Source organism: Trichoderma ghanense (assembly GCF_004382785.1).
Source record: "Trichoderma ghanense strain CCMA-1212 chromosome Unknown scaffold_0, whole genome shotgun sequence".
NCBI classification, from domain to species: Eukaryota; Fungi; Ascomycota; class Sordariomycetes; order Hypocreales; family Hypocreaceae; genus Trichoderma; species Trichoderma ghanense.
The window spans coordinates 87,521-101,917 of record NW_027395663.1 but is presented as its reverse complement, the minus strand read 5'-3'; the positions used below and the strand labels follow the sequence as shown (position 1 = coordinate 101,917).

The 14,397-nt window shown below is 55.0% G+C and overlaps 6 protein-coding genes across 6 annotated transcripts; 4 read left to right on the top strand and 2 right to left on the bottom strand.

Moving 5' to 3' along the window:
- Positions 1-270: 270 nt before the first annotated feature.
- CCMA1212_000039 (Pyruvate decarboxylase) lies at positions 271-2,206 on the top strand (the record flags this gene model as incomplete). Its single annotated transcript, XM_073697524.1, has 4 exons — positions 271-468; positions 534-1,240; positions 1,313-1,839; positions 1,906-2,206. Exons 1-4 carry the CDS (start codon positions 282-284, stop codon positions 2,204-2,206), a joined length of 1,722 nt encoding a protein of 573 aa, XP_073563006.1. The 5' UTR covers positions 271-281.
- A 483-nt stretch (positions 2,207-2,689) lies between these two features.
- CCMA1212_000038 (uncharacterized protein) lies at positions 2,690-4,124 on the top strand (the record flags this gene model as incomplete). The annotated part of the gene is made up of 5 exons (XM_073697523.1): positions 2,690-2,761; positions 2,862-3,026; positions 3,101-3,697; positions 3,763-3,903; positions 3,984-4,124. The coding sequence occupies 5 exons, from the start codon at positions 2,690-2,692 to the stop codon at positions 4,122-4,124; spliced, it is 1,116 nt and encodes a 371-aa protein (XP_073563007.1).
- Positions 4,125-4,258: 134 nt separating this feature from the next.
- Positions 4,259-6,181, bottom strand: CCMA1212_000037 (Protein ecdysoneless-like protein; the record flags this gene model as incomplete). Its single annotated transcript, XM_073697522.1, has 2 exons — positions 4,259-5,883; positions 5,950-6,181. 2 exons carry the CDS (start codon positions 6,179-6,181, stop codon positions 4,259-4,261), a joined length of 1,857 nt encoding a protein of 618 aa, XP_073563013.1.
- A 693-nt stretch (positions 6,182-6,874) lies between these two features.
- Positions 6,875-10,598, top strand: CCMA1212_000036 (Structural maintenance of chromosomes protein 6; the record flags this gene model as incomplete). Its single annotated transcript, XM_073697521.1, has 4 exons — positions 6,875-6,967; positions 7,027-10,305; positions 10,386-10,486; positions 10,565-10,598. The coding sequence occupies 4 exons, from the start codon at positions 6,875-6,877 to the stop codon at positions 10,596-10,598; spliced, it is 3,507 nt and encodes a 1,168-aa protein (XP_073563014.1).
- Positions 10,599-10,888: 290 nt separating this feature from the next.
- CCMA1212_000035 (Ubiquinone biosynthesis protein coq9) lies at positions 10,889-11,868 on the bottom strand (the record flags this gene model as incomplete). The annotated part of the gene is made up of 2 exons (XM_073697520.1): positions 10,889-11,221; positions 11,389-11,868. The coding sequence occupies 2 exons, from the start codon at positions 11,866-11,868 to the stop codon at positions 10,889-10,891; spliced, it is 813 nt and encodes a 270-aa protein (XP_073563012.1).
- Positions 11,869-12,853: 985 nt separating this feature from the next.
- On the top strand, positions 12,854-13,810 carry CCMA1212_000033 (uncharacterized protein; the record flags this gene model as incomplete). Its single annotated transcript, XM_073697519.1, has 3 exons — positions 12,854-12,946; positions 13,016-13,128; positions 13,174-13,810. 3 exons carry the CDS (start codon positions 12,854-12,856, stop codon positions 13,808-13,810), a joined length of 843 nt encoding a protein of 280 aa, XP_073563010.1.
- Between the last annotated feature and the right edge of the window lie 587 nt (positions 13,811-14,397).

Below are 14,397 nucleotides of genomic sequence, written 5' to 3'. Positions count from 1 at the left end.
TCGTGTTGCTCACGTCTCTTGCCTCCTCCTCTTCTTCTTCTGTAGAGAATCCTATTGACAAGTCTCACTTACAGTCCTGCACGTCTCCATCACGGAGAGCTTCATCACAATTAACCTATACATACATCATTTGCATCATCATTGATCCACATCTGCTCGCTCCTCAGAGTGTCGTCACCGGTATAAATAAACCTCAACCAACTCTTGTGCTTCTTCTTTCCATAACACGCCATACGCGTCTCAAGAGTTAAATCCACTTCACCGCAGCAGCAACTGCAATCATGGCGAATATAAGGGTGCAGAGTCTCGAGCAGCCCATGGACGTGGCCGAGTATCTCTTCCGGCGGCTCCATGAAATCGGCGTCCGCTCCGTTCACGGCCTTCCAGGCGACTACAATCTCGTCGCCCTGGACTACCTGCCGAATTGTGGTCTCAAGTGGGTTGGCAGCGTCAACGAGCTCAATGCCGGTGAGTCTCTTGATGAAACGATACGAAATACAGCAGTCATATACTGACTTCACACAATCTTACAGCGTACGCTGCTGATGGATATGCTCGCGTCAAGCAGATGGGAGCCCTCATCACCACCTTTGGCGTTGGCGAGCTCTCAGCCATCAACGGCATTGCCGGAGCTTATTCAGAGCACATCCCCGTTGTCCACATTGTCGGCTGCCCTTCCACCATCTCCCAGCGCAACGGCATGCTCCTCCATCACACCCTCGGAAACGGCGATTTCAACGTCTTCGCCAACATGAACGCCGAGATCTCAGTTGATGTTGCAAAGCTCACCAACCCCGCCGAAATCGCCACTCAAATTGACCATGCCCTCCGAGTGTGCTTCATCAGGTCCCGTCCCGTCTACATCATGCTACCTACCGACATGGTCCAGGCCAAGATTGAGGGTGCCCGGCTCAAGCAGCCAATCGACCTGTCAGAGCCCGAAAACGAGCCCGAGAAGGAAGCCTATGTCGTCGACGTCGTCCTCAAGTACCTGCGAGCTGCAAAGAATCCCGTCATTCTCGTGGATGCTTGTGCGATCCGCCATCGGGTTCTTGATGAGGTCCACGGCCTTATTGAAAAGACCAACCTCCCAGTCTTTGTCACCCCCATGGGCAAGGGCGCTGTTAACGAAGAGCACCCGACATACGGTGGTGTATATGCCGGTGCCGGTTCCCACCCGCCTCAAGTCAAGGACATTGTCGAGTCCTCGGACCTCATCCTCACCATTGGTGCCCTCAAGGTGTGTACAACCGCTTCGAGCTTTTCATCTTGATTTGACTGTATCTGCCCATTTGCTAAACTCCCAATGTAGAGCGATTTCAACACTGCGGGTTTCTCTTACCGCACCTCTCAGCTGAACACCATTGATCTGCACAGCGACCACTGCGTTGTCAAGTATTCGACATATCCCGGCGTGGCGATGAGGGGTGTGCTGCGACAAGTCATCAAGAAGATCAGTCCATCCGAGCTCAGCGTCCAGCCATCGCCAAAAGTCGAGAATGAGGTTACTAAGAACCTAGATGAGTTGCCCCCCATTACTCAGGCCTGGTTCTGGCCTCGCGTTGGCGAGTTCCTCCGGAAGAAGGACATTGTCGTTACAGAGACGGGAACGGCCAACTTTGGCATCTGGGACACCAAGTTCCCAACTGGCGTAACCGCCCTCAGCCAGGTCCTCTGGGGAAGCATTGGCTGGTCTGTCGGTGCCTGCCAGGGAGCTTGCCTTGCCGCTGCCGATGACAAGAGCGACCGCAGAACCATTCTCTTTGTGGGCGACGGCTCGTTCCAGCTTACGGCCCAGGAACTCAGCACCATGATTCGCCTCAAACTGAAACCCATCATGTAAGTTCATTTACTGAATACCCAGGGCGCTTCTGGAGATTTTTCCAACTGACATGTTCCTGTTAGCTTTGTCATCTGCAACGAGGGCTTCACCATTGAGCGCTTCATTCACGGAATGGACGCTGACTACAACGACATTGCCCAGTGGGATTTCAAGGGCCTGGTGGACGTCTTTGGCGGATCCAAGACTTGCAAGAAGTTCGTCGTCAAGACCAAGGAGTCATTAGAACAGCTCCTCACAGACCCCACGTTCAACGCGGCAGAATGTCTTCAGTTTGTCGAGCTGTACATGCCCAAGGAAGACGCTCCGCGGGCACTGGTCATGACTGCGGAAGCCAGTGCCAGGAACAATGCCAAGCTGGAGTAATTGACATGAAGAGTGACCGGACATGAGGATTCATCGCCACTCTAATAAAATAATAGGGGATAAGCAGATCAAGGGCAGGTACCGAGTGTGAATCCGGCAGGTTCGGAGGGTGTTGGAAATGAGTTAATGGTTTATGGATCAATCGGATAGTATGAGGCACATAGTTTTTGTGGATTACCAAATTGTACTTTTCTTCAATATCGCCCTTCATGTGAGTGAGACTTGAGAATAGCATTGGTGAAGGGTCTCTTGAGAATGAGATGTATCACGTGGTTGATGAAGCTTGGGTGGTTCCGGGTACTTTGCTCATCTGCAAGGATTGGCCGTGATGGAAGTACTGGGTACCCGCTCACCGTATCTAATCGTCCGACCTCAAATCTTCAAGCTGCTTTATCGACACTTGAAGCTCATCTTATTCAACTCAAAAGAGCTCTGGAAACATTCTTCTATACGGCCAATTCAGATATAGAGGCCCCAATTGCAATGTCAGACTCCGCCCCCAAGAGAAAACAGGGTCCTGGCGGCTCAGATGGCTCAGTGTTGAAAAAGAGAAAGGTACGAGCAAAGATGCTTCTTTACGTGCTCAGCAAGCCCTCCTTTCTGGTCCTGTCCATGCCACCGAACTTGCTGACGATGAGACATTTGATTTCTGTAGGAGGGCACAGGAGGCAGATGGAAGACGCCGGCTCAAAAGGCAAAGCAGGCCTCGTGGGTGGAAATGGGCAAGGCCCTTGAGGTGGGCGACGAGGGCATCTGGGTCACGTATGCGCGAGGCATGAAGAACAAGGCCGTTCGAGAGTTTACAGCCATGTGCCACGAGGTAATAACCCGCATATATCACGTTCAGCCACGAGATGCTGTCGGCTCAAACACAGTACTAACAAAGACGGGCAGTACGGCGAAAAGCTCTACGACATCAAGCCCCCCGCCGACGACTCAGAGCACCACCCAGCCGACGCAGAAGCCAACGAAGACATCGAGACGTCCATCGAGAAGGAGCTCGAGCGGATGAAGGCTCCCGCCAAGCCCCGGCCGCGCGGCGTCTTCTCGCCCGTGTCGGTGACGATTGAGTGCGTCTTCTTCATGAAGACGATGAGGCCGGTGGATCCGTGCCAGCTGGTGCGCGAGATGTGCCTGGACGCTCAGAGGTGCGGGAGCCCGATGGAGAGGAAGTGCAAGTATATCAATCGGTTGACGCCCGTGGTCGACACGGAGAAGGCGTCTGAGAAGGGGGTGAGGAGGGTGGCGAGGAAGGTGCTGCAGTCGGTGTTTAGGTTGAATGAGGAGGAGGTTGTTGATGAGAACGAGGATAGCGAAGAGGGAAAGAAAGAAGGAGAAGAAGAAGAAAAGCCGGTTGAAGAGTCGACTGGAGCGGAGGAGGTTAATGAGGTGGAGGAAGAGGAGGAGGAGAAGGAGAAGAAGACGGGGGAAGTCAAAGATGCGGCTGAGGTGGCGGTACCAGAGACGGAATCTCAGCAAACACCTTTTACAGTGAGTTAAACCAGGCTGGGGGAAGAGACGTTCGTCATGGACAGCTCATGTTGACATTGGAACAGTACGCCATACGACACACGATGAGAAACCACACCGTCTTGGAGTCGCAGGCCGTCATCAAGATGATTGCAGGCATGATCAAGCCCGAGCACAAGGTCAACCTCAAGAGCCCGGACAAGGTCATTCTCGTCGAGATATTCCAGGTTCGTCCATTGATTTCCTCTACAGACCCTTCTGTGACGCAACGATATCGGGAAAGGAGCTAACGAGAGGGAAACGATAGCTGTTTTGCGGCATCTCCGTTGTCGATGGCAGGGAGTGGGAGGAGTTGAAGCGGTATAACATCAATGTGCTGTACGGCATGGCGGGCGAGCAGAAGAGCGGCGGAGGCGGCAAGGCTGTAAAGGCCAGTTCAGATGCTTGATCTGTTTGCATGCAAGTTTGATGAGGCTGGGAGCCACTTGGGAAGTAATATCACAAAAAGAGAAGATGCACATGGCATCGTCTCCATATGTTATCCTATTGCTACATTCGTCACGTCATCTTGTATGAGACAAGTCATCGATCACGGGAGGCTTCCTCCTCCTCATCTTCGTCACGGGGCAGCTGGAACCCCATCAGCCCCATGAGATTCCCTGCAGGGCCAGCCATGCCCCCCTGGCTCTTGAAGCTCTCCAGCAGGTTCTTAGCCAGGTTGAAGTCAATGTCAATCTCTTCCTCGTCGTCGTCGTCTGTGGACTGTGCCTGCTGGCCGCTGTCTTTGTGGGCCGGCTGCTTCCCCTTGTCCAAGCTTTCTTTCGATTTGATGGCACGATTCGTGGTTGGCGGATCGAGCTGAAGCGTTCCGTGCTCTTTGAGCTCGGCTTCCATGCGGGAGGCGAGCTCCTGAATGGCTCGATCTTCTTCCGCGTCGGTGTCCATGCTCTCTTCGGCAGCATCGACTTGGAGAGCCTTTTCTCCTTCTGCAGGGCCCGTCGCCGCGATGCCCATCATTTGGTTCATCATCTTGGAGAACGCTTCTTGATCGAAGCTCACCTCTTCGTCTTGATCTTCATCATCATCATCAGCATCGTCCTCGTCGTCATCGTCAATGTCCATCCTATCGAGCTCAGCACCCTCCAATCCTGCGCTTTCATCGTTGAGAAAAGCCTCGAAGCGGGAGACAATCTTTCTGAGGTTCTCCTGCGTCTGGGCCTCGCCGAAGCCAGATTTCGCCTTTGAAGAAGAAGAAGAAGCGGCTTGCTTCCCTTCCAGCTCGCGCTCAAAGTCTTCGTAATTGATATCAAGCCACGAATCGTCGTCCTCCCGATCTACATTTTCCCACCGTTTGATGTCCTCGTCGGACGGCAAGGCGGAGCTTCCGTCCTCCTCGAGATCTTCCAACAGTATGGCCATTTCGCGGACCACTCTGCTCTTGCTATTCTCCGCATCGGCGGCAAGCATCTCGAAGCCGCAGGTGAGCTTCATCCCCATTTCTAGCCTTTCCAACTTTTCCTGGTCTTCTTTTGGGACAAGATCCGAGCTTGTGTTTTTGCGAAGTAGGGCCTGCCACCTTGGAGGTGGCTCGAAGCGCTGGGACTTGAGTTGGGCGTAGAGAGTTTTGCTGAATCTTACGCTGACTGTGACAAGATCGTCCGGAGGGAATCGTAGAGGCGCCGATGAAGAGAGGATGGGTTTCAGCGAGTTTGCGTCTCTGAGGTAAAAGTGTTCCACGGCAGGGGCGACAATCCTTGGGAGAGCGTGGAGGATGTATGCTACTTTTCTGGGTATCGTGACGAGGGAATGGTGGATGGAATTGGCGATTTGCTCTGGATATTTCCTCAATCTATGAAAGGCTTCGGCGTCGATGGCGGGGAGGTGGATGAGTGCGTCTGGACGCGACCGTATAAACGTGACGGCTTGTTGGAGCGACAAATGTTCGGGCTCGTCTCGGCTTTGGGGGTTCAAGGGAATGAGAAAGGTCTTTCCAAGGTGAATCCATACCCGATAGCGATCGATTTCCGGACTCAGCCAACTGGGCAGGACGTTGGCCGCTTCCACCAGGAGGAATTCGCCGTCAGAGTCGGAGACTCGCACCCAGAGATCGGGATGGGCCTTGGATAATTCCCACAACAGGTAGACGATGAGCCATTCATCCTCGATGGCATCTCCATAGTCCGTTGTGCCGTGCAGGAAAAGCAGTCCTGGAAGCTGACTGTCAGAATATCTCATGGCATGAAGGGATGTTGTTTTGTTATGCAGATACTCACCATGCTCACTCTTCAACGAAATCTCAAACCCTTCGCGCTGCCAGATGTAGTCCTTTGTGAGTGACTGGGCGAGCTCAACCGCGGCTTTCCGAATAGCTTCCAGGCGAGTACGTGCTTTGCGAGGATCTGCTTGCTGGCTGTCTATCACGAAGAGCATGTACTCGAGAGTGTTTTCAGACAGCGGCTGTGCAGCATTCTCCGCCTCCCCGATGTTGCTGCTGCCTTGGGACATGCTCTACCGTAGATGAAGGAGGATGTTATTTGGGGGGCAATCATCAGCAGGGCAAAGTGTGGTTTGATGTGATTATATATGCAGTCGTGATTGATGTAATTCGTACGTCTGAGATAAGAGTTTCTGTAAGTGAGGCGCTTGATAGAAGCCCCACGCTGGCAGGCTCTTACACCACCCATACGAGAAGCCTCTTGAAGGCTTGCCTACTTCGTACTGTACCTGTTAGTAGATACATAAGGTAGCGACAGCAATGGAGTCAATTTTACATCCAGTGACCATTTTCAAGTGAAGATCAGCGCATCAAAGTCTACCTGCATCACACATTTGATGCATGCTTGCAGGCATCAGGCCCAGCACGACAGACGCTCGATTAGTCATGCACGAACCGCCATCTGCCACTGAAGCCGCCCCTGCAGCCGCCACTACTAAATTGTTTACCCCACGACGCGGTCAACGCGCCTCACGAGCAGCTTCGCAGATTGAACTGACGAGACTCCAGCGAGTCGCTCATCGGCACCTGCAGGATGCGCATGGATAGCGAGGCTGGATTCCTAATGCTTCAGCGCAGTCAAATCCGAGAACCCTTCCACCCCCAATAGCCGCATCCTTGCAGTCCTCGCTGGTCTCGGTTACACTCCTACGGCCGTTACGAATCCCGATATGAGCCGATTCGACCACCAACAGGCATCAGCCATGCCGCCTTCAAAGCGGTCACGAATGGCCTCGGGCCAACGAGATGACGATTCTGTGGAAGCGCAAGCGTCCATGGCGAACGATGTACAGCCGGTACCTACCCTTCAGCAACAAATCGCTGGGCAAATCTCAGCTGGCTGACCAGGTGGCAGAGAAAACGAGTCCGGTTGTCCGCGGGCGAAGCAGAGGCCTCGAGCAGCAGAGCCGCAGCAGAGACGAAACGAGATGAATCCTCCTCAGAATCCGAAAGCGAAAACAGCGACAGCGAGGACGACGACGTGCCTGCATCCCCCCCTCAGACTCAATATGAAATGATGAGAGACAATGGCTTTCGACATCTCGCGAATACGGACTGGGACGATCAGCAGGCTACGCAGAAGATCAAGCGCCGCACCACGTCGCAGACCTTTGATAACATGGTTGCCGAGAGCGGCATCATCGAAAGCATCACCTGTTACAACTTCATGTGTCACGAGCGATTGCACGTGGAGCTGGGTCCTCTGATCAACTTCATCGTTGGAGAGAACGGTAGCGGCAAGAGCGCTGTCCTGACGGCTCTCACCCTGTGCCTTGGTGGCAAGGCCAGCGACACCAACAGAGGCGGAAGCCTCAAGTCCTTCGTCAAAGAGGGGCGCGAGCACGGAAGCCTTGTCGTCAAGATCAAGAACGCCGGATCCGACGCATATCAGCCCGACATCTACGGACCATCCATCACCGTCGAGCGTCACTTCTCTAAGAATGGCGCCAGTGGCTTCAAGATCAAGACAGCGGAGGGCAAGGTTGTCTCAACCAAGAAGCAGGAAGTCGAAGAAATCTCGGAGTGGTACGCTTTGCAGATAGGGAACCCGTTGACCGTCCTCTCCCAAGATAACGCGAGACAATTCCTCAATTCCGCAAGCCCGGCACAAAAGTACAAGTACTTTGTTTCTGGCGTCCAGCTGGAGCAGCTGGACAATGACTACAAGATGTCCCAAGACACGCTGGACAAGACGCTCATTCTACGTGATGATCTCGACGAGAAGATCGCCCACGTGAAGAAGGCCATGGACGATGCGCAAAGACTCGCCGAGATTGCTCAAAAGAACCAAGGCCTTCGCGAAAAGGCAAGGCTCTATCGCAACCAGCTCGTCTGGTCACAGGTCGTCGAGCGTGAAAGGGAGCTTGAGCAGCGCAACGCTGATCTCGTTAGGCGGGACCGAGAGCTCCTCGCCTGGCAAGCGGACTGCGAACAGGCGACAAAGGTGCTAGAGGAAACGGACGAGATGCTGGCCCGGGCTCAAGAGGCCCGCGAAGCTCTTGCTGCGGAGGAAAACACATTCGAGGAAAGAGTGCAGGAGGCAGAGGTTGCGTGGCGCGAGGCAAAGCAGAGACAGATGGAGCTGCAGGGCGAGGAGCGAGATGCCCACCTCCGCCTGAAGACTTTGCGGACCGACATACAGTCCTGCGAGAGCAAGATCAAGGAGGAAGAGAACCGGCTGAACGGCTCATCGGCCTCCGCGCGCGCGGTGAAAGATCAAGAGCTCTCCGAGGCCAACGCACAGGACAAGAGACTTGGCGAGCAAATTGACGAGGCCAAGAGCAAGACCCAATCGTTTAAGGACAAGGCTGCGGAAGCCAAGGAGGCCCTCCGACGAGCAGATCAATTCCTCCAGAAGAAGAAGCAGGAGGAAGTCGTGGCGAAGAAGGGTGTCAGAGAACTTGAACAGAGCAGCGGTTCGGCCTTTGACGGATTCGACGCGGACCTCATCAAGCTGTCCAAGGCCATCGAGAGAGAAGGCGGTTTCGAAAGCAAGCCTGTAGGCCCCATTGGCCTCCACGTTACCCTCCGAAAGCCAGAGTGGTCCAGCATTCTCGAGAAAACTTTTGGTGATGTTCTGAACGCGTTTGTCGTCAAGAGCAAGAGGGACCAGTCCAAGCTGTCAAGCATGATACAGAGGATGGGCCTTAAGAAGCAGCCACCCATCTACATTGCGTATGGAGGCACGATCGACACCAGCTCCCAGGAGCCCGATGAGAAGTTCGATACTATTCTCAGAGTCCTTGACTTCGATGACGACCTCGTGCGATCGCAGCTGGTTATCAACAATCAGATTGAGAAGATCATACTAGTCAAAGAACGCCTCGAAGCGGAACGAGTCATGATCGATAACGACGGCCCCCCTCGAAACGTAGCGGCGTGTATCTGCTTTCACGATGGCAGAGGGAAACGCGGCCACGGACTGAGAATCACGAATCGATTCGGGACCATAGGCACCAGCCCGGTCACACCGTCCGGGATGCATCCTCGAATGCAGTCAGACTCTGCTCAGCGGCTGCTTGTGGCAAAGGAAAACCTCAGACAGCTGGGTCTGGAGCTGAAGGAACTCACAAACGAGGAGCGGCAGGCGCGTCAACGACTCAGTAGCTGCGAGTCTGATCTCTCATCGCATTACTCTGCAATCAAGCAGTGGGAAAACGATCGTCGTAGGATCCAGGCGGACATCCAGCGAATCACCGAGGAGCTGGATGCGTTTGAAGGCGTTGACGGGCGTCTTGTTGCGCTGCGGGAGGAGCGAGAAGCGAAGCGCCTCGAGGAAGAGCAGCTCGGTCTGCAGTATGGCAATCTGAAACTGGAAAAGCGGGAGCTGAGCAAGAAGACGGACGAGGCCAGGGCACGTCTCGACGCGGAAAAGGACGTGTCTAAGGATCATGAAAGCCGCGTGGCGAAGGCAGACGGCAAGATCAAGAAACTCGAGGGAGTACGCAAGGTCAAGGTTTCCGAGAAGAACGCTGCTTTTGAGAAGCTGGATATCGAGAGACAGGAGAGACGCCGAGCAGAGGCCAAGCGTGACCAGAAGGTGGCAGAGGTGGCCGACTTCATCCGGCAGGCGGAGCAAGCGTCGCCGGATCGCGTCCACATCCCCGAAGACGAGACATACGAGAGTCTCGAGATCAAATACCAGAGAGTTTGCGAGCAGCTGGCGCAGCGCGAGGCTCGGCAGGGAGCCACGGATCAGCAGATTTACGACCGGGCCATCGAGGCCCGGACGCAGTACGAGGACGTGATGAAGAAGACGAGGGACGTGGACGAGACCATTGCGAGTCTGAAGCAAGCCATTGAGCACCGTCTTCACCTGTGGAGGCAATTCCAGCGGCAGATCAGCGCCCGTATACGCATTCAGTTCACGTACCTCCTCAGTGAGCGTGGCTTCAGGGGCAACATCGATCTCGATCACCGAGCCAGGCGCGTCAACATCAACATTGAACCCGACAAGACGCGAAAGAGCTCGTCGGGCCGCAACACCAAGACGCTGTCCGGAGGCGAAAAGTCGTTTTCGTCGATATGCATGCTTCTCTCGGTGTGGGAGGCCATTGGGTCGCCGATCCGATGTCTGGACGAGTTTGACGTTTTCATGGATAATGTTAATCGAGCGATTAGCACCAACATGCTGGTAAGTTGTGCTGCTGATTCACGAGAGGACGGAGATGTTGTTTGATAGTGCATGCTGCTAACTCTTTCCTTCACCCGCAGGTGGATGCCGCTCGACGATCTGTATCGCGACAATACATTTTGATCACCCCGAATGCCATTGAAGGTCGCGCTCGGCTTGATAAAGACGTCAAGATTATCCGGTCAGTTTTTTTTTTATAACTCATCCCAATCTATGAATCTAGGCTTAAACAAGGCTGACTTCTCTCGTAACATTACAGCTTGACCGATCCCCGCCAACGAACCCTTGTCTAAGTCTACTAATGGCTGTATACGCAAATGGAGTTCTCGGGACAAGGTGAATTGGGCGCTTGCGCATTGACGTTGAAACGCCAGTCATTCGTGGGTGGTAATGATAATAGGCGACGGTATATACATGAGGTTGCTGGCGAGCAAACTCGTTGGGGATGAGGGAGCCTTGAAGATGCTGCTGATGATGATGATATTGTACATGACTCTTTTGTGTCTTTAGTTGTTCGAGTACTCAAGTATGGGTTTTTTTTTTTTTTTTTTTCTCAAAGGCAGATAGCATGCGTGGGGCGGCGTCAGATAGGAACACCCTTGCTTCTCAAGACATTTACGCCAGCATTGAGCGTGAAGCCAACCCATTGCCCCACGGATCCGACGGTGCTCCCCACAGACTGGACCTCGCCCAGTCTCCGGTGCAAGAACTGTCTTGTCTCGAGGAAGGAGGGCGATCTGTCGTTGGTCATGAACAGCTCGCTTGAGCTGTACACCATGGAGAGTGCCGCGCGCTTGGTGTACCACGACGGGTCGACGGCCTTGTCGCCAGCTAGGAACCAGATGTCGTCGGACAGGGCGGCCAGCTCGGCCAGGGACTTGGGCAGATAGCTGGGCTGAGCCATGACAGCCAGGGCCTGCAAAGCATAAGAAATCACGCGCGCTCGTCGTCAGCCAAAATGCCGTAAATATACACACCGGGTTCCGCGTAGCGAACTAGTCTCTCTCTCTCTCTCTCTCTCGCGACACCCCGTCCAAAGACAAGACAAACAAAGGCAAAAAAAAAGAAAGAAAAAAAACTCACCTCCTGCCACCTGTGTATGACGTCCTTGTTGCCCATGAGCCGCTCCCACGTCAAGGCAGCGACCTTTTCGCCGACGCCGGCCGCCGAGAGCGGCGCCTCTTCCTTGAGCAGCTCGCGGCTCCTGTCGGCCAGCCGCTCGCGCTGCGCGACGAGGTGGTACCGGATGAGGCTGAACTGGCCGTCGGGCAGGACGCTGGCGCTGATGTCGGGGTATCCGGCGTCGCGGGCGCCGAGGCCGATGGCGCGCAGGGAGAAGCCGTGCTCGGGGACGTGCTTGTAGGCGGCGGCCAGGATGTCGCGGTCGACGGGGCCAAAGGTCGGCGACGGCGGGTGGTCGTGCGAGTGGTAGGCTCTAGCTCTGGCTCTCAGCGAGGGCGAGGGCGAGGACGAGGACGAGGCTGATGCTGTTTGGCGGGCGACTGGGCAGCGGGCCGAGGCGGACAGGCATCGCGCGGTGCGGGCGACGCAAGGGGAGGCCATTGTGGCTGGCTGTAGCGGAAGGGCAAATTGGGGGGGTCGTGCCTGTTGCTGGTAGGCGCTGCGATGTGTGATGCGATGCGATGCGATGCGATGCGTGATGCTGTTGGCAAGCTCTGGCGGCCGAACTGGCCGATTGTGACTTGCGAGGGGCTCTGCAAACTTGAACCTGGGCGGCCGGCCGGGTGGAGCCATCGGCTGAGGTGTTAGCGCCTGGTAGGCAGATCGCTGTGCTGAGGGCATGGATCATGGGTCCAAGTTCAACTAACTACACACAGGCGCTGCAACCCATGCAAACAGCTGTGACGTTGATGATACAGCACATACATACAGCCAAACAGCCACCAAGTATGGGCCCCAGCTCACAAGCAGACGGCTGATACAGTAGGACGTAATGGATATGAATCCTTTTGACCCGGCCGCTCTAGTTCACGGGCCAATGGCAGGCGGAAGCGGTTGCGCACCATCATGGCATCGTTACACGCTTGAGAACTGGACAGACCAGGTGCTTGCAGGTGCAAAAAGCTGCTCACCGGTATGGGGTTACTTGGCTTCGGGAAGTTGTTGCCTGGCCCAGTTGCGTGGTTGCGGATGGCATCATACAGCTGCTAGTAGGAGACAACCCCACAAAGGCCTGCCAGGTTTGCAGACGGGAGGGGAGAAGAAGAAGCAAGATGATACACCAAAGAGAAAAAAAAAAGGCAATGAAGAAAGGAGAAAAAGGCAACCGAAAGAGGGACGCACTTGTCGTTGCATTCCTGACCGGCGACCAATCGCAACGCTGTGGCACGCCTCTGCTCGAGCCAATGGGCTGAGAGCCTGGGCCGTTGTCTGTGTCTGTCTGTCCGTCCGTCTGTCTGTCCGTCCGTCTCTGGCGGCAGAACACGCCAGCATGATTTCGTACATGCACCCTCACCTATACCCATACCTCTGATGGGTGGGTGGGCTGCAGAGGGTCAGAGACACCACTTACATACATGGACATGCGATGCCTCTGATGCCGGCCCGATCCCCCATCGATTCGCCAGCGGCCGACGACCGACACGATGCGTCTCGCATCTTGAACGGACGTGTGGACAAGGTGGCGCCTTTCTGCTGTCACAGGCACGACAAGTAATACGACTCCAGCGTGCTGCTGTATCACCGGCAGTGCCGATACGAGCAAGGACCCGGGGAGGGTGGTATAGTATCTGGAGCCGGGTCCAGTCTGCCGTCCGCGCGAACGACTTTCTGTGAGGACGGGACGCACCCATACGATACGGTGTATGTACGTGCATACTCTTACAGCATGCAAGTACATATGGACAGGGAGGACCTGGTCAGGCACAGTCCAGGCCTTGCGTTGAGTCGAAAGCGATGCATGTCATGCCAAGGGCAAGGAGGGCATGTTGTGCTGGTCAAGGCACTCAATATCGCATATTGTACCGGTACCTCGTCGTCGGGCTTCGTCCTCGTCTCACCGATCTCCTCGGGTAGAGCATCTTGGCATTGGATGGTGTTTAGTGTTGCTCACTGGCAGTTGACTGCTGCACCTGAAGCTGAAAGACAAACCTACTACATACAGGCCGCGTGCTGGCAGGAGTTTGGATGCAATGCAATTGCTAAGCCTCTGCGAGGGTTTACCCTGAGCATGTCCCTTCTGGCCACCTCACCTCAGCCGTGGGCTCTCTCTCGTCTGTCCTCCCTTAGTCTGTCTCCTCCTCTGCACTGTTCACATCTGGTCCCAAGACACTCCTCTGCATGCCGTATCGCTAACCTGACAGCAGAGCTCCATCCTCGTACAGCAAATCTCAGGCCCGCCACTCTACCTGAACGACGCCAAAGCAGCCAGACCCTCGCCGCCGCCAATAGGGAGCTCCGCCGGCCGCCCCGGCCGCGCTTCCAAGCTCCCGAGCAAACGACACGAGCGGGTGTGGGAGCATCTGCCTCGACGTTGGATCGCTAGAGCTGCCTGCTTTTTTGCCTTGTGAGTGATGTGTGTGAGTGGTGCCGGACCCGAGATTCCTACCGCAAGTTAGTGTAGTACTGCGACATCACGCAAGCGACCACCGATTGCCGCGTCCCTTTTCCCTCTGGTGAGCCCTGCATCCGACAAGCATGGATTTTTTTCCCCCGGGTTCAACTCACGCTAAAAAGGACGAGGAGCGTAAAATATCCACGCAGGGATGATACATCGCTCGTCGGCTCTGGGCAGCACACCAGCACACCATCACATCGAGCAGGTTTGCTGCAAAGCCGGACGCAATAAGCGACGTGCATGCATCCAACTCGCTCACAGCTGCTGCCATCAACCACCCTGCTGCGTGAGGCTTGCTCTTCGCCCGTCTGGATTTTCTTTGCTCTATTCTCTATTTTCTTTCCTTCTATAATTTGTCCTTTTTCTGCTTTTTCTTGCTGCGTTTGCTTGGCGACTTCCGCTCTCCCGCTTGTCTGTCTCTTGTCTCCCAGCTGTAGCTCCAGCTCCGGCCCACGAGCGAGCCATACTCCCGACCCCCCTGCCCCATCCATCATCACCATCCGGGTTGTTTATTT